This window comes from Neophocaena asiaeorientalis, unplaced genomic scaffold, assembly GCF_003031525.2.
Source record: "Neophocaena asiaeorientalis asiaeorientalis breed wild unplaced genomic scaffold, Neophocaena_asiaeorientalis_V1.1 scaffold450, whole genome shotgun sequence".
NCBI lineage: Eukaryota > Metazoa > Chordata > Mammalia > Artiodactyla > Phocoenidae > Neophocaena > Neophocaena asiaeorientalis.
In genome coordinates this window covers 4425726-4452159 of record NW_020175674.1, presented here as the reverse complement: position 1 = coordinate 4452159, position 26434 = coordinate 4425726, and the positions used below count along the sequence as shown (strand labels likewise).

The following is a 26434-nucleotide window of genomic DNA, read 5'->3' as shown; positions in this document are numbered from 1 at the left end:
TGTGATCAGTGGGCTGGGGAGGCGCTTTGGGAGCGTGGATGGCTCCTGGCTTCGGGCCCGAGCACCTCAGTAGATGACGGCGCTGCCCAGTGAGAAGGGATCCGGGCTGAGCGGGTATGAGGAGAGAGCAGGGAGGGCGGGACTAAATGCTGGGTGTGTTGCGTGTGAGGTGACGGCGGGACGTCTGGGTATCTGGTCAGGGCTTGGATGCACAGGTCCATAGGCCAGAGGAGAGATCCGGGTCGGAGAAGGGGGGAGGGGGCGGCAGCCCGGGGAGAGCCATGAGAGTGGAAAGCTGGGTGCACTGAAGAGTTAGCAGAGCGAGGGGAGGTCCCCGGGACAGTGGGGGACAGTTTGGAGCAAGAAGGGCATGGTTGGAGGTGAACAGGCTTTAGAGGTCAAAGTGTTGTAGGGGTCAGAGGTCAGCAGGCAGGCCCAGGGAAGAAGCACCGCAGGAGGGCGGAGGTGGCCTCGAGGAGGTGGAAGGATGGCAGCGACACTTGGTCCAGAGGGTGGAAGCCCTCAGTTTCCGTGTCTGTGCTGTGTGGTGCCTGCTGCCAGGTCCTAGAAAGCAGGGGTCTGATCCAGCCGAGCACTAATCATCGTGCCTGATAGCATTTAGACACTGGGGAGCCCCACAGGAGAGTCCACTAGAATGTCTCTTCGTGCTTTCTTTTTCTTACCCTTTTAAAATTTCTATGTATGTTTTGTAATGTGTATAATATAGTGCTATATGTGCTTTATAAATATATACGTACATGTGGTAGAGTATATATGCTCCCAACTTTTTAAGATAAGAGTGCATAAAAAATTTGAGACCGTATCTTTAATTAAATCACTCAAGTGTAGTTTGATTATAATGAACCCAAGATGTACTTCTCTCTGTCTTGTAGGACGTGAACATTCATTCCAGTTTTCTTTTGCAGGAGGTCTCCTGTTTCACTATATTGTTTGGATATATAGTAACCAAGTTTCAGGAACTACTGTTTTACAATACCAAACACCACTGTGTTTTATTCTTGATGAGAAAATAGTTTAAAGCAACTTAGCTTCTCACAGTACTCTTTGATCTTTCAGCAGCTTTTGATTCTAAAGATGGGGGTCATCTGTCGGTCAAACTGTATGATCTGCGTTTAGAGCCCATGTTTTTTTTTTGTTTTTTTTTTTTGCGGTACGCGGGCCTCTCCCAGCTGTGGCCTCTCCCGTTGCGGAGCACAGGCTCCAGACGCGCAGGCTCAGCGGCCATGGCTCACGGGCCCAGCCGCTCCGTGGCACGTGGGATCTTCCCGGACCGGGGCACGAATCCGTGTCCCTTGCATCGGCAGGCGGACTCTCAACCACTGCGCCACCAGGGAAGCCCTAGAGCCCATGTTTTTTTTTGTTTTTTTTTGCGGTACGCGGGCCTCTCCCAGCTGTGGCCTCTCCCGTTGCGGAGCACAGGCTCCAGACGCGCAGGCTCAGCGGCCATGGCTCACGGGCCCAGCCGCTCCGTGGCACGTGGGATCTTCCCGGACCGGGGCACGAATCCGTGTCCCTTGCATCGGCAGGCGGACTCTCAACCACTGCGCCACCAGGGAAGCCCTAGAGCCCATGTTTTTTTTTGTTTTTTTTTGCGGTACGCGGGCCTCTCCCAGCTGTGGCCTCTCCCGTTGCGGAGCACAGGCTCCAGACGCGCAGGCTCAGCGGCCATGGCTCACGGGCCCAGCCGCTCCGTGGCACGTGGGATCTTCCCGGACCGGGGCACGAATCCGTGTCCCTTGCATCGGCAGGCGGACTCTCAACCACTGCGCCACCAGGGAAGCCCTAGAGCCCATGTTTTTTTTTGTTTTTTTTTGCGGTACGCGGGCCTCTCCCAGCTGTGGCCTCTCCCGTTGCGGAGCACAGGCTCCAGACGCGCAGGCTCAGCGGCCATGGCTCACGGGCCCAGCCGCTCCGTGGCACGTGGGATCTTCCCGGACCGGGGCACGAATCCGTGTCCCTTGCATCGGCAGGCGGACTCTCAACCACTGCGCCACCAGGGAAGCCCTAGAGCCCATGTTTTTTTTTGTTTTTTTTTGCGGTACGCGGGCCTCTCCCAGCTGTGGCCTCTCCCGTTGCGGAGCACAGGCTCCAGACGCGCAGGCTCAGCGGCCATGGCTCACGGGCCCAGCCGCTCCGTGGCACGTGGGATCTTCCCGGACCGGGGCACGAATCCGTGTCCCTTGCATCGGCAGGCGGACTCTCAACCACTGCGCCACCAGGGAAGCCCTAGAGCCCATGTTTTTACTTCAAAGCCTGTGTTCTAAAACCACTGCTGGCATCAGTAGATTACAGCCATATTTTGACAGCTGAAATTCCAGTGTTTAAGAGCATCTCCCTCTGTTAAACATAGCTAACTAATTTATTTTATTGTTGGTGATTTCAGATGTGCCCACCAATCATAGCGATTAGAAAGACTGGCTTCTCCCCCATCTCCTGACGGTGACTTCCGTGAGAAATAACTGAGAGCTCTGAGCAGTTGCAGAACCGTTATCCCCAGCATAGTAGTGAGAATGATCAACCACATTGCCTTCCTCCCTAAACTTGACTAATATCTGGAAAGCATTTTGCAATATATGAAGGATTTTTGCACATCTTGTTTATTCTTCACTTACACACTGGCAGTGATACTGCTTACCTCATACGGTTGTTGTGAGGCTTTAAATGAGTCACATGGTGTCTGGCACATGGGAAGAGCCCAGTAAGTGTTAGCTGTCCCCATGGGGAAGAAAAACTGCATAGACGGCAGCCCTCCGCTGGGCGGCAGGAAGCACTGACGCTCGACAGTCTGGGCCCTGCAGCTGCTCGGCCCTATTACGATTAGCTCTGTGTGTTACCTTCCTGAGATTTTGTTTCTCCATTTGTAAAATGACAATAATGACTTTTTCCCCAGACATCACTGTAAAAATTAAGTTAGACAATAAGGTGCTTATCACAGTGCCTGGCCCATAGGACCTTTAGTTATATCTCTTACATTATGGCCTAGGAATTGCCGGTGTTGGCTTTCTTGATTTACAAATAGCAAAAATTCTACTCTTGAGAGGTGGTGTCAAACACCCTTTTAAAGGCACAGGTGCAAATGCGACCTCTAGGCATTTTGACTAAGTTTCATGTGTTTATTATTCTGCCTTTTCTAGGTTCACCAGTTTATCTTTCATGTTTGCTGCCAGGAAACTAGGTCAGCACTCAGTTGCAGTATCACCCAGTTCTAGGTTTCTAGGCATCTTTTCCCTCTACATGCCTTATGAATGCTCTTTGTTTAATCTTTGCTTCATTTTCCTTTTTTTAGCATCTTTATGGACCTTAAGTTTTTATTATTCTATCCTATTTCAACCTTCTTGGAAATTGTGAACATTATAATACCATTATAGTTTATCTAGACTGGGTTGGATTAAATATGCCAACTAGTCAGCTGGCTCTGGTCCCCAAGCACTATCTCCAGCATTCTTTTCGTGAGAAAATTATTGTATTTGCACTTCTAAAAATCACAACGCTGTGGTAACAGACTGAAAATGTTTTGTGTTATTTTAAAAAATTAAAGTGTTTTTACCCTTTTCTCCTCATGTTTACATGTTGTAATTGGTCTTCATCTGTGTGATAAAGAATTCTGTTCCATCAGTTAGTTTGCTTTTTCTTTGTATTCAAATTTCAACTTTATGACTGCTGTTAGAAAGCCTGACCTTATGTAAAGATGCAGTGAGAATTTATTGAATAGAGGTCTCATTTCTTTAAAACAAACTCTAAAATATCAAAGAAGTTCTAAATTGTCTCACTTCTGTATTTCTTTTTTAGAAAAGTTATTCTTTATTGTGTTATCAACATACTCAATGAGAGTATGAATTTGCTGTGCTTACTTTTACATCTCAGTATCACTGGATATTGTCATCATTGAATATTTATTTGTACCCTTTTCAAATGATGACTCAAACTAATAAAATAAAAATGTGTTAAGAGCTAACATATTTAAAAAAGTAAACTTATCAAAACTTTCGGCTATGTTTTAGAAAGAAAAAGAAAAAAAAAAGGAAGAGAAAAAGAGAGAAAAGGAGCCAGAAAAGCCTGCAAAACCTCTTACAACTGAAAAGGTAAAATTTCTTCTTCTTTTTTTTAATCTACAAAGATTACGACCTTATTTGTATAGTTATATATGAATGACTTTTGGGGTATTCATGATATGCAAATAATCATTCTTTCAACAAGTATTTGTGGCATGAATACTGTGTGCTAAGCATGTCCGTCTGGCTTGTCCTGTATGATTTGTAATCGGCTACATATGTGTGGGTGTAGATTCATGTGAGTTCCTCAAGGGCAAGTATTATTCCTGACATAAAGAAGTGGTGGTTTTAGCTTCATGCACGATCAGACTTCAGCAAAAGTTGAGAGGATGCGGAGACATACCTGCAGGGGCCTTCAGAAAAGACTCCATGCTGAAGGTAGCACTTGAGCTGGGTTTTGAAGTGTAGGTAGGAAGGATTAAAGTGTGAGGCAGGAGTGTATCCTGTGGAGAGAATGTTGAGGACATGGAAACTGGAGATAGACAAAGTATGTTTTAGAAAAATAAATGAGTAGTGGAGTTTGAAGAAAGATCTATGTCTGTGTGTAGAAAGTAGTGGAAAATAAGACCAGAATGGTAGATTGAGCTCAAATTGTAGGGGAGCTTAAGGTCCAGATTGATTCTTTTTTGAAGGAAAGGCTGTGGCAGCATTTAATTCAGAAGGGTTCTACTGGAAGATTATTTTGCAGTGATAAGCAGGATAGAAGTGATCAGGCCTACTAGAGGTAGAGAGAACATTAGATTTCTGTCAAGCGCTTGGTTAAATAATCATGGTGGCTTGGCTTGAATGCATTTCCTCGTATAAGAATGGAAGCACAGTAAGGGACTTGTCAGTAAAGGGAGCATCCTTGATTTTAACTGTTGAAATTTTAATAATCAACTTTATGGAGGCATCAGTTACATACTACAAAGTGCATCCATTTAAAGTGTGCGAGTCAGTATTTACTGGTTCTTTTCCCATCATGTTTATTAGAACAGTCTCTACCTTCAGAGAGTTATAAACATGCCTTCTGCATTTAAGATGTGCTAAGTATCCCAAGGCTCCTTAGTCCTTTATGTAGCAACCAAACACGTCCACCATCTGCCCCTTGACCCCCCTCCTAGCAGTCGACCCCCGTCCTTCATATCGGGCAGACTTGCGTCTTGCCCCCTGAGCACACTTGCCATCCCTCTGGGCACTGAGCTGCCTGGCCAAGGATGTCCTTTGCTCTCCGCACCTCTTATCTAGGCTTACTCGTTCCTCCTCGTCCATCCAGCCCCTCTAACACCCCAGCCTCATAGGCTGTCTCCCTTCCTCAAAGTTCTGGTGACATTGTCCTACATTTGACTTTATTACTTCCTGCCTCATATTATTGTTTGATTGTGTTGTTAGATAAATTTCTTTGTCTAACACAGATGCACCCATGTTTATGTTCTGTTTCCTGAGATTAGGTATCAATCAGGTGGGGACTAATAAGTCTTAGGTTTCTTTGTATTTCTGACAGTTTCTTGTGTGTATCAGATGTTTAGGATAAATACATGTACATTGATTTGTTGATGTTTTCCATCTCATAATTCCTGTTAATGTTTTGATCCCAAGGTCATGCAGAACAATAAATTGCAATTTATTTCTGAATAATTTGTTAAATACTGAAGACTTGCTAAGTGGAATTCTTTGAGATATTTTTTGAAGTACTTTTCAGTTAAAGTTAGTTTTTTTGACTATCACTAATTGTTTTAACAATTGTTTACTGAATTAGATTCTTACCTTTCACGAAATTAAATTTAGATGTTAAGTATTATAAAACTTTCTAAAAGGAGTGATTAAGTTGGTAATTATAGCCTGATTACTTAAATGGCTTTAATTCTGCTCTGGAAACTTTCTCTTCAGCATGCACCGGTAAGAAGCTGTAAGTGAAATCTCTTACAATTTCCTATTTGATTACAAAGGAACTTAAAAATCATTAGTAGGTTTTATCTTTTATTTCCAAAAGTTGAAAGTATCAGAGTTTATATAATGCCTTATTGTTGTACTTGGCAAGATGTAAAATTTAACCACTTTTAAAACATCATATATTTATTTTTTCTCTTAAAAAATATTTACCATCCAAATACAGTGAGCATTTGATGTAGTGACCATGTGTGTTTCATGGTCTTGCATGTAAACACTTGCTTTCTGTTGCCTGCTGTGGAGAGGGGCCGCCAGGGTTACCTGGGAACAGTCTCTGGATTGGGAGCTTGAGAAGAGCAGTTCAGGGCGTGTGAACAGCGAGGAATCCAGCAATTTTCCGTTACCATTTCCCTTTGGTACTTAGGTTTTGTGTGGTTTTTTTGTTTTGTCTTTTTTTAAATAAATTTATTTGGTTGCACCGGCTCTTAGTTGTGGCAGGTGGGCTCCTTAGATGCAGCACACGGGCTCAGTTGCTCCGCCGCATGTGGGATCTTCCTAGACCAGGGATCGAACTCATGTTCCCTGCATTGGCAGGCGGATTCTTTATCCACTGCGCCACCACGGAAGTCCGGTACTTAGGCTTTAAATAAACCCAGTTCATACTTCATCTGTTATTCTTGCTCGCCCTGCAGAGGTCAGGACTCCTGTTGCCAATGGTGGGAACCTTGCGGAAGGAATAACCACCCAGAGGGGAAAGCTTTAGTTCCTGTCAGAATTTCGTGGTCAGGATATTGTAGGTTATATAAGGAGGAAGATAAATTTACAAGCGTAACAGTGGGGAGACTGAAAGAACAATAGCACAAGCAGGCTTTACTTCATTCACGTTAGGCGTTTTTCTTTGTGTTCTCCCTGAGCTGATGTTTTCAGGGGGCATGTATAATCTAGAGGAGAAATTAGCAGTAATAGCAGTGAAAATCATAGCAATAGTAGTCAGAATATCATTCTCGTAAGTAGGTAAGAGTTGGCTTTGTTGGCTGTCTGGTATCTGCCAGGAGCTGGGCTGGTGTACAGCTTGCATGCACACTTGTGCATGTACACTTACATGTGAAGTGACCAGCCACGTATTCACCACCTAGTCAGGAAACAGAACATGGCTGCTGCCCAGAAGCTGCCCTCCCCAGCTCTTCCTAATTAAATCACTTCTCTTCTCCCAGAGATAGTCATTTCCTTGTATTTTAGAAATAGATTTACCTTCTCTGTGTGTGTTTCTAAATAATAGAAATATTACTTAGAAAATACTGTTTTTCTCTGTTTTTTGAACATACAAATGAAATGATGCCACAAATATTCTTTTGTGTTTTGCTTTTTTCAGTCAACATTGTTTTTGTAAGGGTTAATCATGATCTGTATAGATACAGTTTACTCAGTTAATTGTTGTGTAGTATTCCATTATTTATATGTTCCTTACTTTATGCATCCCATCGTTGATAAACACTTGGATTATATCCAGGCTTTAGCTGTTATAAATAGTGCTGCTTTAAACACTTTTGTACATGCACCTAAGTATGTATTTCTTTAGGATGTACTTAGGAGTGGACTTGTTGGGTCACAAAGTATCTGTATCTTGAACTTTACAACATAGCGTCAAACTGTTTTCCAATGTGTATACCAAATGTATTCTGGTCACACTACATTCTTTACAACATTTGGTATTGTCAGAGGTATTATTACTTGCCGTCTGATGGGTATATAAGGATACCTCATTGTATTTTACATGTCCATTTCTTATATTACTAATGAGGCCCAGTGCCCGTGTCATATGTTTATTGCCCATTTGGAATCCCCCTTTTGGAGTTCTGACTCAGATCTCTTGCCTATTGTTAAATTGGATGGCTTAACCTTTCCCTTATTGATTTGTAACAATCTACACACACACTTACACACATATATAGAGGAAACTAGTCCTTTTCCAGTTACGGGTTTGTAAATATCTTATCTCTGTGGTTAATTTTATTGCTCTTTTTATTTCTGGTTTGTGAATCAGTGATCGAGGGCATCCTTGTCTTGTTCCTGACGTCAGAGGGAAAGCTGTATGTGTTATCTTAATTCCTTACAAAAACTACAGTTATTGTTTAGTTAGAGAATTTATGGAGTCTGGTTTGGAAAAATAGATTTTATTTCTTTTTTAAAGGCTAAACTCCATCTCGTGTCTCTATGTGTTTAAAAGAATGATGCTTGATAGGTGTTATTTTTTCCCAGGACACTTGTTCTGAGTCCACTTGCAATTAAAGCCATTAGTATGGTTCTTGACACACAGCAGTGAGTTAATAAATGATTACTTACAAGTATGTTAATTGGGGGGTTGGAAGGAACCTTACCTCTCTTATTTTATAAAAAAATTAACTAAACCCTAGAAGGATTCTGAGTCACCGAAAAGTGACTTGCTCAGTGCTAACAGTTGGTGACAGCTCAGGGATTTGAACCCATGTCTTCTTCTGATTTAAGTCCCGCGTTGTGTGTATGTGTGTTTCGATTTGACATATGTCTTCAGTTTCCTTTCTTGATGCAATTTTTAGTCCTTTTGTACATTCTACATCATTTTATAATGAACAGTCCAGAGCTCTCTAAAAAAGAACAGTGTGTTTATATACAACGCCATCCCATACTGTCCTAACTAGTGAATTCATAATTTTTACTGATTTGTTAAGCATCCAGTAGGGACTTCTTCATTCTTTAAATACACTTGCTTTCCCTGAGCAGTCTACCGCTTTGCTTAAATTATATTTTGTACCTAGGTCTCCCTAAGGTTTACGTTTTGTGTTGTGTGAGCATCTGTTGCCAGTGGGGTTAGCTGGAACCAGGCTTACTTTCTTTTCTGAGAGGAGAAAGGTAAAACCTAAAAATTTAATGAATCAAGTGATTAATAGGGCAGATGCTTTTGACACTTAAATAGATGTCTCTCTGCTGTGCTTTAGATATTCTGCTGGAAAATTGTGTATAAATTTGACTTTTTCTAAAATATTCTGTCATACGTTTGACATTTCTAATTCACTTAGTTTGGATTTATCTACTAGGCTATCTCCCAAGTAGCCAGTGGTCTATAAATATGTTTATGTAGATGAGAAGTACTCTACTAAAGGAATGTACATGAGTTCTCTTTCAGTTTATATGAGCAGATCTTAATTTCTCCTTTGGGAGGTTCTGAGTTTTACAGTTTTTCTTTTCTTAAAGATGTGCATATCAAAACATGGAAAATGGGCAAATAGTCAGTTTTGGGGATGGGGAAGTTAAACCCTTTTAAGGTAATTTAAGGTAATAACCGCAGTAGTGGTTCTGGTTTTATTGCTATTTATCATAATACGGTTTGTTACAATATGGGTTGTTATGTTTTAAGTTCTGAAACTTCAGAATTGTATGCTAAGAAACCTTTAATGTAGGGGTCAGCAAACATTTACCAGAGAGTAAATATTTTAGGCCGTCGGATGTCTTTCACAACTACTCAGCTCTTTCTTTGTAGCACAAAAGCAATAAATGAGTGTGTTCCAATGAAATTTTATTTGCAAAAACAGTCGGTCAAGTTTGCTGAGGACCGTCCCCCTCACGCCTCCCCACAGCTGAGAATTGGTCGCAGTGGGAGAAGCAGGGTCAGGAGGATAGCCAGGTTCAAGCCTTGGTCTGTGTTCACTGTCTTCTTGGCAAAGTCAGTTAACTGCCCAGATCTGCTTTTTCCTCATATATTAAATGACAAGCTTTGCTTAGATGATCTCTAGAGATCCTTATGGTAATAAATAGTTTTAAATTTAGAGTTACTTATTATACCTACTGAATATAGGGACAGATTCCTAAAATCATCTGACTGTATCCTTAAAGATGGCTTTTACAACTCCACAGAGTTGGTTTCTATTCAACGAATTCTCTTTATTGTTTCAAACTGGTTTTTCACTCACCTTAGTTGCTATTATATTTTAATCAGCTAGTTTTCCTATTAAAACACAAAGTATAATTTAGGAAAAGAGTATTCAGTTCTTCCTAAGGCAAGCTACTTCTGTATTTACATAGAACATGTATGTGTGTGTGTGTATTCAGAAAAACTGGCTTACTTTAAGGTAGTAGGTATTTCTGTTTAGGTGTCTATCTGTGCAGGTGTTACTGCATCATTGGTTTTATTTGTAATGGGTGCATTAACGGGATAATTTAGATTATTCTATCAAAGTAATGATTTTATATTTTCATAGACTTTCTTAAAATCTCTCTGAGATAATTATGAGATTAGGACATAATTATGCACCTGTCTTGGAATATTTTTATATTTTTATGAGTTAAAATTCTTCTAGTATTCAAACTTTTATTATTTATTTATTAAGTATTACATATTCTGTGTAGGAAAAAATAAAATATACAAACAGGCCAAACATTAAAAAAATATGTAACTTTTCATAATCCCTCTACCTAAGGATGACTGTCTTAAACCTCTTGTGGTATAACTTTCTATGCTTGTGTGCACATGTGTGTATTCTTACCAGTCTCTTACATGTGCCTTGGTGGAATTCTTTAAAGAGATTTCTGTGAATGGCATGTGGTTCCCTAACTATGTGTTGTAATTTTTTTTAATGTAATATTTTTAAAGTGTTTTTTGTGTAGATACTTGCCACTAGCTTCTTGAAGTTTATGAGAGCAAGTCAATTCATGACGTGTATCAGTGTAAAATAAAAAATTCCAGGAGGGGAAGTGGCGGAGCAGTGATGCTGTGGGGAGGAGACGGCCCCCACTTTGGATCATACTCACTGTCATCGAAAAGTGATCTCAATATATGACAAGTATGCAAATCTTTAAGAAGATGATATAGAGAAATAGTGATTGTTTTTAACTAGTTGGGAAAAAACCAAAAACAACCAGCAGAGTTGCTTTTCTGAAAAAACCTTATGTTAATAAAACTTTAAAAAGTGCATTTTTACTTGATAAATATAAATGGTCTACCTTCCAATAAGCAAAAGGTACAATTGCAAATCTCTTGAATTTGAAATTTCAATATAGCCATGTAAAAGTAAGCAACCAGTTGTAAATCAAATAAATTGTCCTTAGTAAACCATTAAAGTGAAATTAAGTGGCTCATTGCCAGATGCTGAATTGGTAGGTTATGTTGTTTAACAGTCTGACAGAGACACGCAGCCACCAAGCTCTCAGTGTAATTTAGGCTAAATGAACATTTCATGTGATGCGTGTATGCATTTGACAATAAGATATTTCCAGTAATTAATGCTTTTGTAGAAATCATGGAAACACATGGTCTAGGTGAGTAAGCAGGTCAGATGTCTTACAGAGCATTTTTATAAGTGGGTTTGGAAGATTCTTTGTATTTTCCACAAACCATTTCGTTTCTAGCTAAAAAGCTGACACTGGAGATTAGTTTGATAATACTCTTTGTAGATTAAAAGTAATATAGTCAACGTTACTGTGCTTTAGGCTTAGCAAGCATTTTGGTCCTGCTTCTCTGTGGTCTACATTTTATTAGGGCATGGATTGCTAGCTCCTGTTGACGGCTTTCTTTCTTTAGCTGTTAGGTTTCTTTCTTTAAGTAAATCCTTTCTCTCTGAGAAAGAAAAGATCACAGTGCTGCTCCTAAGTAAAAAGAAATCATATGTCCTGTCTAGTAAATTTATAGTTTTTCATTCTTTAACCAGGAGACTGAGTACATAGAGACCTAGTGGATTTTTTGGTAGCATCTCGCTTCTACAACCCGTAACGCCCAAACCATGTCTCTTTTAAGAAGTTAAAAAACACACATAAGCAAAAAGAAAAAAACTCACCATAGATCTAATGACTTAGAAAAATTATCACTTTTTTAAAAAAATAAATTTATTTATTTATCTTTGGCTGCATTGGGTCTCCGTTGCTGCACACGGGCTTTCCCCAGTTGCAGTGAGCAGGGGCCACTCCTCCTTGCGGTGCACGGGCTTCTCACTGCATGGTCCCCCTCCCGTTGCAGAACACAGGCTGTAGGCGCACGGGCTTCAGTAGTTGTGGCTCGTGGGCTCCAGAGCACAGGCTCAGCAGTTGTGGTGCACGGGTCCAGTCGTTCCACGGCATGTGGGATCCTCCCAGACCAGGACTCGAACCTGTGTCCCCTGCATTGGCAGGCGGACTCTCAACCACTGTGCCACCAGGGAAGCCCTCATTAACGTTTTGATGTTCATCCTTCTAGATTGTTTCCCGTGGAAGTATATGTATCCACACGGAATCATACTACACATATTATTTTGTAACCTACTCTGCTCCTCTGTCATATAACAGTATATCTTGAATATCCTTTCTTGTTGATAAATATGCATATGCTTTTCTATCTTTAATAACATTCCACTGAATAGGTGTATCATAATTTATCTTCCTCTGAATAAAGAGAGATTCTTCTTAAAATTTATCTCTTTTGAATAATGAAAATCTGTACAAATAACCAGTGTACAGCTGTGTGATCACTGATTAGGATGAGCTTTTAAAACTGGAATTGCTGAGTCAAAGGATCTGGACTTTTAAAAAGTCTTTTAAAAAATACTAAAGAGCTATTGGAAGATAAAGATGGCAGAGCCTGGACTTGGTAAGAAGACTTTAATTCCATTCTCTGCTGTTTACTAAATACTTGACCGCTCTGAACCTCAGTTTCCTCATATGTAAAACTGTTAATTCAATGGGCATTTTTGTACCCACCACATGCCGAGCATTACTTTAAATACTAGGAGTAGCATGGCAGGGGCACGTCTGTGTCTCACAGGATGTTTAGCCTCATCCTGCCAGTCCTGGCAATCAAAAATGTCTTCAGACGTTGCTGCGTGTCCCCTGAGGGCAAAATTGCTCCTGGCTTCAGAATCGCTGATTCACATTCCAGGTCCATGAAACTGATCTCAGTGGAAGAATGAAAGCCTGCCTGTTGTACGACTCGCCGGAGAGCACCGGTGAGATCAAGGCTTTTTCGGATATAGACACAAATCTTTTTCTCAGCAGGTTTACTCAGATGCTGAAAGGAAATAATATAGTTATACTATGAAAAAAAGTTTATAACAATGCCATTAAGTGGGAGGTAAAATATAAGCGCATTTGAAACTGAAATGGGTGTTTTCTTAATTAGAAGTTACTCAGAGTCAAGTTTATCCTGTAAAATCACACATCGTTTCATCCAATTCCCATCTTATTAGAATCATCCGCATTTTGGATATAGAGAACAAACTAGTGTGCGGGGCGATACAGGGGTGGGAAGTGGACGCAGAAACTGTTGGGGGTAAGGTAGGCCCAAGGGTGTATTGTGCAACTTAGGGAATATAGCGAATATCTTGTAATCACTATTGTAAACGGAAAGGAACCTTGAAAATTGTATACATTAAAAGAAAAAGAATCATCTGCATTTTGGAGGTAAAAACAGAACAGCGTGTTAGGATAAAAATTGGATTAGATACATGGTCTTGGGCCATAGATAACACTTAGCCCTGTAGCCATAAACTTTGTTGTTACTCCCCTTCTGGAAGCTTACTTGTGTGGTACTTGCAGTTATTTGTCTGGATTACTGCATTTATTTCAGAGCATTGCCTTGCTGGAAAAACTGGGTGCAGAAAAGAAAGAATTCCAGCTTCATCAGAACTTGGTGGGGGCCCAAACACTGGGAAAGATTAACAGATAACTGAGCCTAATTGCTTATAGAATAAAGTACCTGAGCCCTTCAAAGTCTAGCTCCTCCTAAATCTTTATCATTGTGGTAATGCTATCAGCCATATTTCTTTTTATAGCCATTTCCCCCTTATTATACAAACCGTGGAAAATACAAGAAAAAACTGTCAACGAAAGCCTGTCATCTTACTATCCAGAGTCTCATCACCTTTAACCTTTTAGTTTTTACTTTCAGTTTTTTTTTTCTATGTAAACTATTTTTTAAAATATTTTTCTTCCCTCATCCCTCACTTAATATTATATAATGAGTGTTTTCTTATCCAATATTTGTATTACCATGAATTTTAGTGTATGGACAACATTAATAAGATTTTGTATCTTCTAAATTTCTAGCTTACTTTATGGCATTCTTACATATAAGTAGAAATGAAAACTTTTATAGGATTTTAAAAGGGTACTTTATATCTTACACCCATTAGGATGACTGCTGTCAGAAAACCCAGAAAATAACAAGTGTTGGTGAGGGTGTGCAGAAATTGGAACCCTGTGCCCTGTTGGTGGGAATGTAAACTAGTGTGGCCATTGTGAAAAGCAGTTTGGTAATCCTTCAAAAAACTAAACATGGAGTTACCATTTGATCCAGCAGTTCTACTTCTGGGTAAATACCCAAAAGAATTGAAATCAAGGACTCAAACAGATATTTGTATGTCCGTGTTCATAGCGGCATTATTCATAATAGCCAAAATGTAGAAACAGCTTAAATGTCCATTAGTGGATAAATGGATAAACAAAATGTGGTGTGTATATACAATGGAATATTATTCAGCCTATAAAGGAAGGAAATTCTGACATAGGCGACAACATGGATGATCCTTGAGGACATTATACTAAGTGAAATAAAGACGAAAGGACAAATACTGTGTGATTCTACTTCTAGGTACCTCATGCAGGTACCTAGAATAGTCAGATTCATCGAGATAGAAGGTAGAATGGCGGTTGCCACGGTACAGGTGGGATGGGGGGAAGGGCAGTAATTGTTTAATGGGTACAGAGTGTCAGTTGTGCAAGATGGAAAGAGTTCTGGAGATGGATGGCTTTGGTGGTTGCCCAGCAGTGTGAATGTTTAATGCCCCTGAACTCTGTGCTTAGAAATGGCTGTTACCACAATTTAAAAGTTAGTAAATAAAACTTTAAAGGTACTTTGTAAACATATACAGCTTTTCCTTTATAATCCAATTTTAATGAATTTTATGGTATAAAAATTTCATGTTGGGCTTCCCTGGTGGCGCGGTGGTTGAGAGTCCGCCTGCCGATGCAGGGGACACGGGTTCGTGCCCCAGTCCGGGAAGATCCCACATGCTGCGGAGCGGCTGGGCCCGTGAGCCATGGCCGCTGAGCCTGCGCGTCCGGAGGCTGTGCTCCGCAACGGGAGAGGCCACAGCTGTGAGAGGCCCGCGTACCGCAAAAAAAAAAATTATGTTATCATGTTTTTCTTTTGAATACATATTCAGACTCACGAATTACGGCATTTATTTTGGCTACCTTTCAGAGGAATATTCTGTTTATCTGAGTTACAACCTTTTCTTTTGTAACCATGGTGTTTCAAAAATTTTTTTTAAATATGATGTTTAAACTTTGACAACAAGGCATAACTGATTGGCCCTGTATGGTGCTGTGTGTGCTCCCTGTGTTGGTGTGGGGAAGGAGTCCAGGCATCCAGAGGATCCGGGGAAGGGTCCGTCTGTCCAGCTGAGCAGTGACCACCTGCCACGTAGCAGATGTGGATAAGGGCAGTTTACCTTCCTGTTTATTATGCCATCCTTACCAGTGAGAACGATAATGAACTGAAAATAAACTAGGGTTACGTTTTACAGATTTGTGCGTAACCTGTTTAATGAGATGAGTGCATCTTGTGCTCTGAGCTGCTTCTCGCCACCAGCCATTTACACACTGTGACACACTGCTCAGAAGGATTAAAGCTTAATGTTATGTTTTCTTCATTACGTAAAACTCTAAACAGAAAAACCTGATGTATCATTTTTTACCTTTTATTTTCCTATTTCCCCTCCTGCCCCTGCCAAAAAAAAACTGTTGGGGAAGGACTTATACTTGTCCTAAACTTACAGGGCTCTGGCTATATTAACACATGCTTTCCCTAGTAATTACTTGTTCTTTAAAAAAATTAAAATTTTTTTTCTAAACATACAAAAAATTCAAGAAAAGTTTCAAAACCTGTTTCCTATTGAACTTGAAGATATTTTCTTTATGTTCTTTGTCCCTTAATTTGACGGGTGGCATTTGACTTAAAAGCAATAATATCTGACCAGAAAGTAAAAAATGCACAGTGATGAGAGGCTGGGGTGCTTCTTCATTCCCGTGGAGGCATCCCCGCTCTGTTTTTAAAAAGTACCCACCTGAGACTTCCCTGGGGGCGCAGTGGTTGAGAATCCGCCTGCCAATGCAGAGGACACAGGTTCGAGACCTGATCCAGGAAGATCCCACATGCCATAGAGCAGCTAAGCCCGTGTGCCCCAACTACTGAGCCTGTGCTCCAGAGCCTGCGAGCCACAACTACTGAGCCCATGTGCCACAACTACTGAGCCTGTGCTCTAGAGCCCACGAACCACAACTACTGAGCCTGTGCACCACAACTACTGAGCCTGCGCTCTAGAGCCCACGATCCACAACTACTGAGCCTGTGTGCCACAACTACTGAACCCGCTCACCTAGAGCCCGTGCTCTGCAACAAGGGAAGACGCTGCAATGAGAAGCCCGCATACCGCAACAAAGAATAGCCCCTGCTCGCCGCAACTAGAGAAAGCCCGCGTGCAGCAACAAAGACCGAGCGCAGCCAAAAATGAATACATTTATTTATTAAAAAAAAAAAAAAAGTACCCACCTGTGCGGAGCACAGGAAGCCCTGGCCCCGGGGTTATGATTCTCCCTGCCTTGCTGCCTTCTGCTGAGGGCCACTCACTGGCTCTCCCAGGCCTCTCTTGTTCGGGCTTATGGCCTCCTGCAGTCAGCCTGGCCGGGTTATTACCACTGTGTTTCACCTTCTTAGCTGCGCCTCTGGAGAGATAGACAGACACTCTCTTTTCTGGTGGATGTGGTAGGCAGTCTTGAGGCAGTGTTTTTATGTGTGGATCATGAGAACAAGTTTCATCACTGACCAGCTGGTGAGAACATCCCTACAGTCTGGTGCGGACACTGGAAGCAGTGAATGAAGAGCCTTAGCGAGACCACAGTGCAGCCTCTGTGCCCAGGGCTCTCCAGGCCTTTCGTCACTGGATGCTTTTCCTTTGAGCTTCACGGGCTGTACAGCTCCCGTGTGCCTGTATCTTACATCTGTGGCCACGGTTCACCTGAATGCAGTTCCCTGAGTCCCCGACTGACCTCTTCACCCCCACCCAGACTCAGCCCTCCTCTCTCGACTGTGTGAAGTGTGCTCTAGGACCAGTGGGTGCTGCTATGCCAGCTCCTGTGGTATTCTGTGTGGTGTAAGTGCAAGGCTGATACGAGTAACCATAAGAGGGAGTTGATCTGACAGTTTGGTTGCCTTTCAGTAGATTAAATGCTACTGACGTTCTGTATCCAGGGGAGAGGTATGGTGAAAGATTTCTGGGAGGAAATATTTGGATTGAATGTAGCCACTGTTAGGGTGCCTGCAGTGTACAAGGCAGCTAAAGTGTTGGAAGCAACTTAAAAATGAAGACAGAGCTCACCCTCAAGAATCTTAAAATTCGGAAAGACCAAGTGATTGAAAGGGGATGACAGGAAAAACCACTTTAGCAAAGGCTGTAACAGGGCAGTTGGGGAGGTACAGAGGGTGGAGGCTCAGAGAGGTGAAAGAGAACACGCGGGGTTATTAAGAAAGTCTTCGTGGAGGTGCTTACACTTGACGTGAGCTTTGAAAGACTCAGGAAGGAGCACAGCACAGTAGGCAGAGGGGTGGCGTGAGCCGGTGGCTGGCGTTGGGAAGCGTAGTTTGGCAGCAATGCCTAGTTCAGTTTAGTTAGAGTGGACTAGAGGGGTAAGACAGTAGAGATGACACTGAGAGAACCGTAAGTTTCCTGATGAACGCTCGATCGCTGGTTTTGAGTAGGGAAGTACATTGATTTGAACGATGGTTTAGTAGGATGGTGCCTGGTTGCAGGAGATGTATTGATGGGAGGAGAGGCCGTGACCTGTAGTCCAGGCAGTAAGACAGCGAGGGCCTGACGTAGACTGCTGGCTGGAGGTTGTCGCCATCTGCTTCCTGAGGAAGAACGATTGACAGACTGTTTAGCTGTAATGCATTTTACTCGGCTTTTTAATGAATAGCCTTGTCAGACTCTAACGGGTTGTTGTCTCAGAGTCACTCAACAAATATTTATTAAGCAATCACTGTATACACAGTACCAGGGATACAGTAATAAACAAAACCAGAATTCCTGCCTTCAAATTAGAATGTATACAGAATCGTTTCACATGCATGTAAGGTTCTTTACCAATACAATATATTGGTGTGCTGTTTGGTAATTCCCACCACCACCTTTACGTTAGCCAAATGCCTAAAAAGACATTATGATGCCAGCTCTATTTTTATATCCTGAAAGGTAGACGTTAAACTTACAGCATTGGTAAAGACTTTAATGATCTAGTCATTTAATTTTAATGATGAATATGCATTTATTTATTTTTCAAGGAATTTTAGCAGATGCCTCTTTCAGATACATTGGTGATTTACAGACATTGCATTGAGTATAACAGATCCTCCCAGTTCCGTCTCTCCCCCCAGCCAATAGCTGGGTGTTAGTGACAGGACCTCCGAAGCAGTAGTTCCAACACTGTGAGACTCCTTCCACCCCAAGTTATTGTGACTCAGCAGATCCGGTGGCCCCGCATGTTGCGTGTTAACACACAGATTCTAATGGAGGTGAAAGGCAGCGGGAAGAGGCGGTAGGTAGCGTTTACTCTGCTTCTCAACCGCCCATCCTGCCGAAGCCAAACTTCTGTGACTGCTGAGTAGAGACTAGTCCAGGGTCCCTACTTTTCTTACTACACCGTAGGTTCTTGTTTCTGTGGCGTTGTAAACTTTAAATGTGTGGAACTGATAGAAGGGGAAGCACTCCTTTCTTCATCACTGATTTGAAAACACCTGGGGAAAAATCTACTTGGTTTCTGCTCATCTTCTGATCCCTAGAGCCATCAGCAGGGGCCTGAGGTGCAGAAAGCCACACTCACAACAAAGTAAGGGTCCATGCAGGCGCCAAGCAAGCGAGTGGGAGACCAGCCTCAGGGCCGCTCCCGCTTGGGCTTTGAGTTGGGGGTGTTTTTAAAGCGGAAGAACAAAGAGGCTGGGATTGACCGTCATCTTGTGATTTTGCTTAATCACAGTTTTGAGGGTCAGGGTGTCTGGTTTATGATTCTCTGGCCAGGTGGTCCATGGCTTGCTTGGGGGCCTGTTAGTGCATCTTGCCTTGGAGAAACAGCCTGAGTTTGTATGTTAAGGACAAGCTCTACAATAGCAATGTTAGTCCTTAATGGTGTTATTGTCGACTGAAGAAAACGCACAACCTGAGAGCTGTGAATTATTTGGGGCAAAATGCCGACTATAGCCCTGGAGACAGCCTCTCGGGTAGCTCTGAGGAACCGCTCGCAGGAGCTGGGGGGAAGGGCGGTATTCTATACGATGTCAGTGAAGGGGGCACGTGCAGTCAAGCACACGTTGAGGCAGAGGCTGGCTGCTGGTCCTGAGGAGCAGACGTCACCAGTGATGATGGTAGTGCTTTTCTAGATACCAGCAGATGCAGGAATCGGGCTCATACAGTCTTCTCCAGAAAATATCTAACTTCATATCTAATATGAAGGTCTGTTCTGCCGTTTTTCCCAGAGCACAGAGGGCCTCACTCCTGATCTCCACCTTGAACTCCTTTCAGGGGGTTGAAGGTCAGCGACTGCAGCGGCTCACGACCTTTTAAATGACAAACAGTCTAGGTGCTTGACTTACTGAGAGCGTTCGTTGTTTCTTCTTTGTTCTTTTTTATTATTCCCTTTGTAATGGTTGTATTTCTAATTTCTCAAAGTTGTTCACGAAGTGTTTTTTTTTAATTTTTATTTTATATTGGAGTATAGTTGATTAGCTGTTCACAAAGTTTAAAACCTCTTTGACTCCATCTCTTTGTTGATTTGTAAAGAGAGGTCACAAAATGAATTTAATATTTATTTTTCGCTGCCTGGCTACTTTGAGTTCCCTGAAAACCAAGTAGAAGCCAATAAGATCCATAAGGGAGTAAAGTGTTCCCTTGAAACCCATTTTGGAAAACCCAAGGATGTTGAGAATTGTCTTTGAAGCAAAAGTGTTTGTAATTACATTATAAAATCTGAAAAAACAAATTGCTGGGGTAAATTGTTATAATTTAGGCATAAATTATATAGGCATTTAAGCATAAAATTGCCTTTATTACAAGATCATAACTCTTTGGGATTTGTTTCTCAAAGTGTACATTATCTGTAAGTGTAAATTTATTCCAGATAAAGTTTCATTTTATGAAACTTTACTTGGAAAATGTCAACTGTATACACCCCTGTTACTCAGCTTCAACAGTTAACAAATCACACCTACCTAATCTTGTGTCAGCTGTACCTTTACTCTTTCTACCCTTATTATTTTGAGGAATTTTTTTTTTATTGAAGTAGAGTTGATTCACATTGTTGTGTTAGTTTCCGCTGTACAGCAAAGTGACTCAGTTGCACATATGTATATATATATACATATTCTTTTTCATTATAGTTTATCTCAGGGTATTGAATGTAGTTCCCTGTGCTGTACAGTAGGACCTTGTTGTTTAGCCATCCTGTGTGTAATAGTTTGCATCTGCTCACCCCAAACTCCCACTCCGCCCCTCCCCCACCCCCCTCCCCTTGGCAGCCACAGGTCTGTTCTCTAGTCTGTGAGTCTGTTCTATCTGTGTCATATTTTAGATTCCACCTGTAAGTGATATCACATAATATTCGTCTTTCTCTGTCTTACTTACTTCACTTAATATGATAATCCCTAAGTCCATCCTTGTTGCTGTAATGGCATTATTTCATTTTTTTAATGGCTGAGTAATATTCCATTGTATATATGTACCACATCTCCTTTATCCATTCATCTGTCAGTGGACATTTAGGTTGCTTCCATGTCTTGGCTATTGTGAATAGTGCTGCTATGAACATAGGGGTGCATGTATTTTTTTGAATTATAGTTTTGTCTGGATATATGCCCAGGAGTGGGATTGCTGGATCATATTATAACTCTATGTTTAGTTTCTTGAGGAACCTCCATACTGTTCTCCATAGTGACTGCACCAGTTTACTTTCCCACCGACAGTGTAGGAGGGTTCCCTTTTCTCCACACCCTCTCCAGCATTTATTATTTGTAGACTTTGTAATGATGGCTATTCTGACCAGTGTGAAGTGGTACCTCATTTCTACCCTTACTATTTTGAAATAAGTCCCAGAAATTGTCATTTCATCCATAAATATTCCATTATATATCTCTAAAAGACAGGGTCTCTTAAAAAGAATAAAAGGCCATTATCCCTGTATACTAAAACAAAAAATACAGCGATTCATTATTCCTCATCAAATACCCTATAAAGGATTCATATTTCCGGTTATCTTACACGAGTCATGAGTATTCCCCCAGTTTGTTAGTTTGCGGCAAGCTACAGATCGGGTCGGCTTGTCATTTAAGCCTCTTAGCCTAGCAGTCCCTCCCTCACCTCTGTTTTCCTGTAACTCACTTGTTGAGGGAGGGGGTCTTCTCCCTCCCACAGTCTGAGTTTTGTTGATCGGCATCCCTGTTGTCCCTTTGTCCTTCGGATTTCCATTTGATTTATTGTTTCATTTTACGTAGACTGTGGTGTCATTATTTCTCCGTCAAGAGGCACATAACGTCTGGTGTTTCTTATTCTGTCTATTAGCCCGTTCACCTCAATACCTGTTTCTTTTTTTTTTTTAACATCTTTATTGGAGTATAATTGCTTTACAGTAGGGTGTTAATTTCTGCTGTGTAACAAAGTGAATCAGTTATACATATACATATATCCCCATATCTCCTCCCTCTTGCGTCTCCCTCCCTCCCACCCTCCCTGTCCCACCCCTGTAGGTGGTCACAGAGCAGGGAGCTGATCTCCCTGTGCTATGCAGCTGCTTCCCACTAGCTATCTGTTTTACGTTTGGTAGTGTATATATGTCCATGCCACTCTCTCACTTCGTCCCAGCTTACCCTTCCCCCTCCGCGTGTCCTCAAGTCCATTCTCTACGTCTGCGTCTTTATTCCTGTCCTGCCCCTAGGTTCATCAGAACCATTTATTTTTCTTAGATTCCATATATATGTGTTAGCATTGTTAGCATACGGTATTTGTTTTTCTCTTTCTGTCAGTACCTGTTTCTAGCAAGTCATCAGGCCCTGCAAAATGGTGATTTCCTAATTCTGTTATTTCTTTTTTAGTAGTTGAAATATTTCTACTAGTTTGGGTTACGTGGTAGTTCATATAGGAGAGGCAGCTTGATTCTTTCCCTAATCGACCAGTTTTCAAAATAATAAGTTGATTCATTAGCATCCTCTTGTTGTGTCCAGTTAGGGTCTGGGGGGGGTCTCACTGTATATTCATGGATTTAAACAGGTATAGTATGTTTGCAACCATCCATTGCGGTTATTATCCTTTGATGGAAAACCTCTTCATATTGGCTCCTGTATCTGTGATACAACTGTAGTCGTATGATAATGTCCTTGATACTTGGTATGGTAATTGTTTTAAGCTCATCTTCTACGTTACCTGCCCTGGACCTGTGTCCATTTTACTAGGGAGCCCTGGTGCCTTTTAATGGAAAAGGATGTTTTATGACAGTACAGGCCCTGAGGACGCTCAGTGTCACTCCAGATATAACATAGTTTCTCAGATTTAAGTTGTTTACTCCCTGCACCTGTCATTTTATAGAAGAAAGTTGCTAATAGTGGTAGCAAATCAAGAACAGATTGTGGGTTTGAGTTTACTGTGTTCTTAGTTGAAAAGATGTGTCTCCCTCAACTGGACGGCCAGTGGTGACCCGGCTGCACTGTGACCTGGCTCCTCAAGAGCCCGGCAGGAGGTGCTTCCCTGCGTCCCATTTCTCACTTGTTTTCACTACCCCCGTCGCTAAATCCTATTTTTAAATATGCTAGTACATTAAAAATGGGGAGGGTACCTGCAAATCTTCCCTCAATAAATGCTCTGATGAAGGGTAGACTTACTAAGTTAAAGCCTGTGCTTAAGAATGTTGCAGCCAAGGTGGAAGGGTCAGCAGTTAGGTTTGATGGGTCATTGCAGGTAATCAAGAGTCCATGCTTCCTGAGGGCTTAACTCTGCCCGCCTTGTTCTGAACCCTCAGTGTGTGTTATTTCACAGTCCTCAGAGCAGCTCCATGAGCTTGACACCATTCTTATCCTCCTTTACTGCTGAGCACCTGAGAGAGGCAGCTTTGGTAATTTATTCACGGTCACACAGCTATTGAGTAGCCAGGCTGAGATTTGAGTCTGAACGTCCTGCCTTCAGAGTATTTGCTCTTAACTACTGCCCCTCAGTGTGCTACTGTTAGAACCAAAAGCGGAGAAAGAAAGGAGGATGGTCAAGGGATTAACTGAGCGTCTACTAAGTGCTTTGCGTTGTGCAGCATCTTATGTGTGCTAATTAATTCTCACAGAAACCCGACATAGTCATCGTGCAGTCATCACACTAGGAGAAACGTAAGATTCAGAGAGTGAGATTTACCCAGGGTCCCACAGTGGTCGAGTAGGTCTTTCTAAAAAGGAGGCCACTGATAGGGAGTTACTGTCTTCCTGTGAACGTCTGCTGTAGATTAACTTAAACAACTGTTAATACCCATCAGGGAGTAGCGAGCTGTTTCTATCTGAGGCCCACAGCTTCTAATGCGAGTGTTCCTGGAGTGATTCAGCATTCCATCTCTGCTAAATAATGGCAGTATGGTACCTGAAAAGAATATGGACTTTAGAGTCAGAAAGACCTCAGTGTTTATGATTAAAATTTAAGTTTAAAATGGTAATTAGAAATCATAGTTGATAAATATTTTTGGATGGGCCACTCACCTGCCCAATTCCAAAGATGCACCCAAATCATTCAGCAGATGCATAAGGGGTGCCTGCACTGTGATGGACACGGGGGTACGGTCTTGGGGGCGACAGTGAACAAATCAGACAAAAATCCCTGCCCTTTAGAGCTTACAGTCTATCAAGTGTATTTAGTTGCTTTTCTGATCTTTACATGGGCACTGCCTTCCTGTCATTCAGATTTTACTTTAAACAACACCTTAGACAGAGGGCTACCCTGAAGGCCTAATTCAAAGTAGTCCTGAGTCATTCTTGATTATGATGCCCTTTTTTAACTTACCCTACGGCACTTAACACCGTCTGCTGTTTTATTTGTGGTCGTTTGTTTTATTGTCTGTTTCTCCCCTCTGCATCTCCTCCCCCCATCCCCAAAATGCAAACTGTAGAATGTCAGTGCCTTGGACACTGCCAAGCATGTATGTGTTGGCTTAATTATCGAAAAAATGACTCTCAGTGGAGTCAGCGTTCTTTGTGGAAAATGATGGTGGCAGAAACGATCCTCTTTATGATGTGCTGGTGGGAAGGTTGCACGTGAAGCTGGCACAGTTTAGGGGAGTGGAGAGAGCTGAGGGAAGGGTCATTGCAACTTCAGACCAGAGAAGAGTTTAGTTCCTGGCTGCTGACTTTGCCTGTAATGCAGACGGCTCACTGTCAGGTCACTTTACTAGACAGGGTGAGTGTTGAATGAACAGAGGCGACACGTGGTTAAACACGTAACACAACCACTGAGCCTGCAGGGGGTATAGAAACAGCTTAGTGTTCAGGGTACTTTTCTCTCCAACTGATACTTTTAATAACCCACCGTAGGGAAATTTTTTTTTAAATAGGGAAAAAAGATAAAACCACCTTTATAATACTGGAAAGTACTTAGCCAAACTGTAGAAGGTATTTTTAAAGAGTAATATCTGTAGCTGTTGTCGCAAAAAGTTCCTAGCAAATGAATTTTCAGTAAGTCTTTGCAGTTCTAAGAGGATTGGTTAATATGGTGCTGACAGCTAAGCTAATTTATGTCTTTTAATGATACATCTTAGAATATCTAATATATGGACGTTGTCATTTAAAAAGGTGTTTTCCTGCTCTGGAGATGCTGGTGCAGTAGCTGGCAGGCTGTATGGAAACGTATGCACTAGCCCTTGGGAAGGCCCAGCGGTACCCACACCCACACAGGAGTTCTGTAGAGACGAGATACTTATTTGTGTTAGAGCTGGTAAGGGCATAAGCAGCTGCGAGCTGAGTGCGATGAGACCGTCTGTAAGTGGTGCCGGGGTGAAGCCCCACGGCTCCCGACCAGAAGCTCCGCCAGGTGTAAGGTGTTGGGAGCGGCTGTCTTTAATCGGGAACAGTGCACCTGGCACTCGCAGTGAGCGTGCACATCCAGCGATGCAGGCAGCCTTCTCTATCCATTACCTAGACCTGCAGGAAATACTTTGCAGCTTTTGTTTTTGCCTCTGACTTTGGAACTGCAGCAGTAGTTTTTCATACACAGTAGTCTGTTCATTGGTTGTTGGTAAAACACCTGATAACTCGTACGCTCTGTTTGGTAGCCATGAAAGTTTTTTCTCACGTCCTTCCCTGCGTAGCCTCCCTAAGCTGAGGGCCCACATTTCTCCGGCAGGCCATGAGACAGGAGCTTGTGGTTACCTACCTTTGCCCTGGTTTAAGAAGAAGGTATAAAGCTGGAAGGGAAGTGTTGAAAGACAGCATCATATCATTCGGAAGCAGCCACAGCCAAGTGCCAAAGAGAGAGGATATCCATTCTTCAGGAGAGAAGGAAAATAGGCCAGCTTGGATTGGACGGTAATGGGCGGGGGGTTGGAGCAGAAGGGGAGAGGTAACCGTAGTGGTGTTTGTAGTAGAGAGGCGAGAGTGCTATTAGTAACTGTAGTGGCAAGACAGCATTTCAGCTCGCTAGTGCTTGTCTGAATGAGCACAGTCTCCAAACCCTTACACATCAAGGTGATTCTTAGATTCTGCCGTTAACTAATAAAAGTAAAAAAATTAGAACATGGGGAACTGCATAAATGGCAGTTGTTAATTGTGGTTGTGTTGGTTGTGCTAACATTAAATTATATCTTTGGATGGATTTCTTACCAAATTACTAGACTACTTGTAACATGATTTAGACATACTAGGTATCAAATAATGTTATCTCCTAATAATATATAAATAACATTCTGAAATAAAGTAACTATAAAGTATCAGTTCTGTTCTTTGCTAACAATGTTTTCACTTTATTAACAGATATTTTACTTTATCAAAACCAAGAACTTTAAATAGACACCCTCTGTGTTTGAGAATTGAGTGAGTGGTTTCTGACGCTCAATTTCAGTTTCCGCTGTAGACTTAATGCATCATCTTAAGGCAGACAATGAAAGGATGAAAACCTCTAGGTTTCTTGTGATTTAGTCATAAATTGCTGTAATTTCTAGAGAGTTCCCAACCTGGCTATGAAGGAAATCTTGAAATAGTGTAAGATATCTGATAAAGCAGGCTGACGTTCATGTGGTACCACTCAAGTGTGTTTGGTAACACTGTGTTCTCTCCTAGTACCTTACGGTGCGATGAAACGTAAAACTACCAGCTTCCGAGATATTAGTGAAGAAAGAGAGTAGGAAGAGTCAGGTTATAATAGTAACATCAAAATCTCAAATGTTGGGCTTCCCTGGTGGCGCAGTGGTTGAGAGTCCGCCTGCCGATGCAG

At 41.9% G+C, this 26434-nt stretch overlaps 1 protein-coding gene across 1 annotated transcript in view; it reads left to right on the top strand.

Moving 5' to 3' along the window:
- Positions 1-26434, top strand: part of SMAP1 (small ArfGAP 1) — a 147850-nt gene that overhangs the window by 83639 nt on the left and 37777 nt on the right. Inside the window, exon 7 of the mRNA XM_024731903.1 lies at positions 4023-4103. Coding sequence (XP_024587671.1) covers positions 4023-4103 — 81 coding nt within the window. The remainder of the gene's footprint in view (positions 1-4022; positions 4104-26434) is intronic.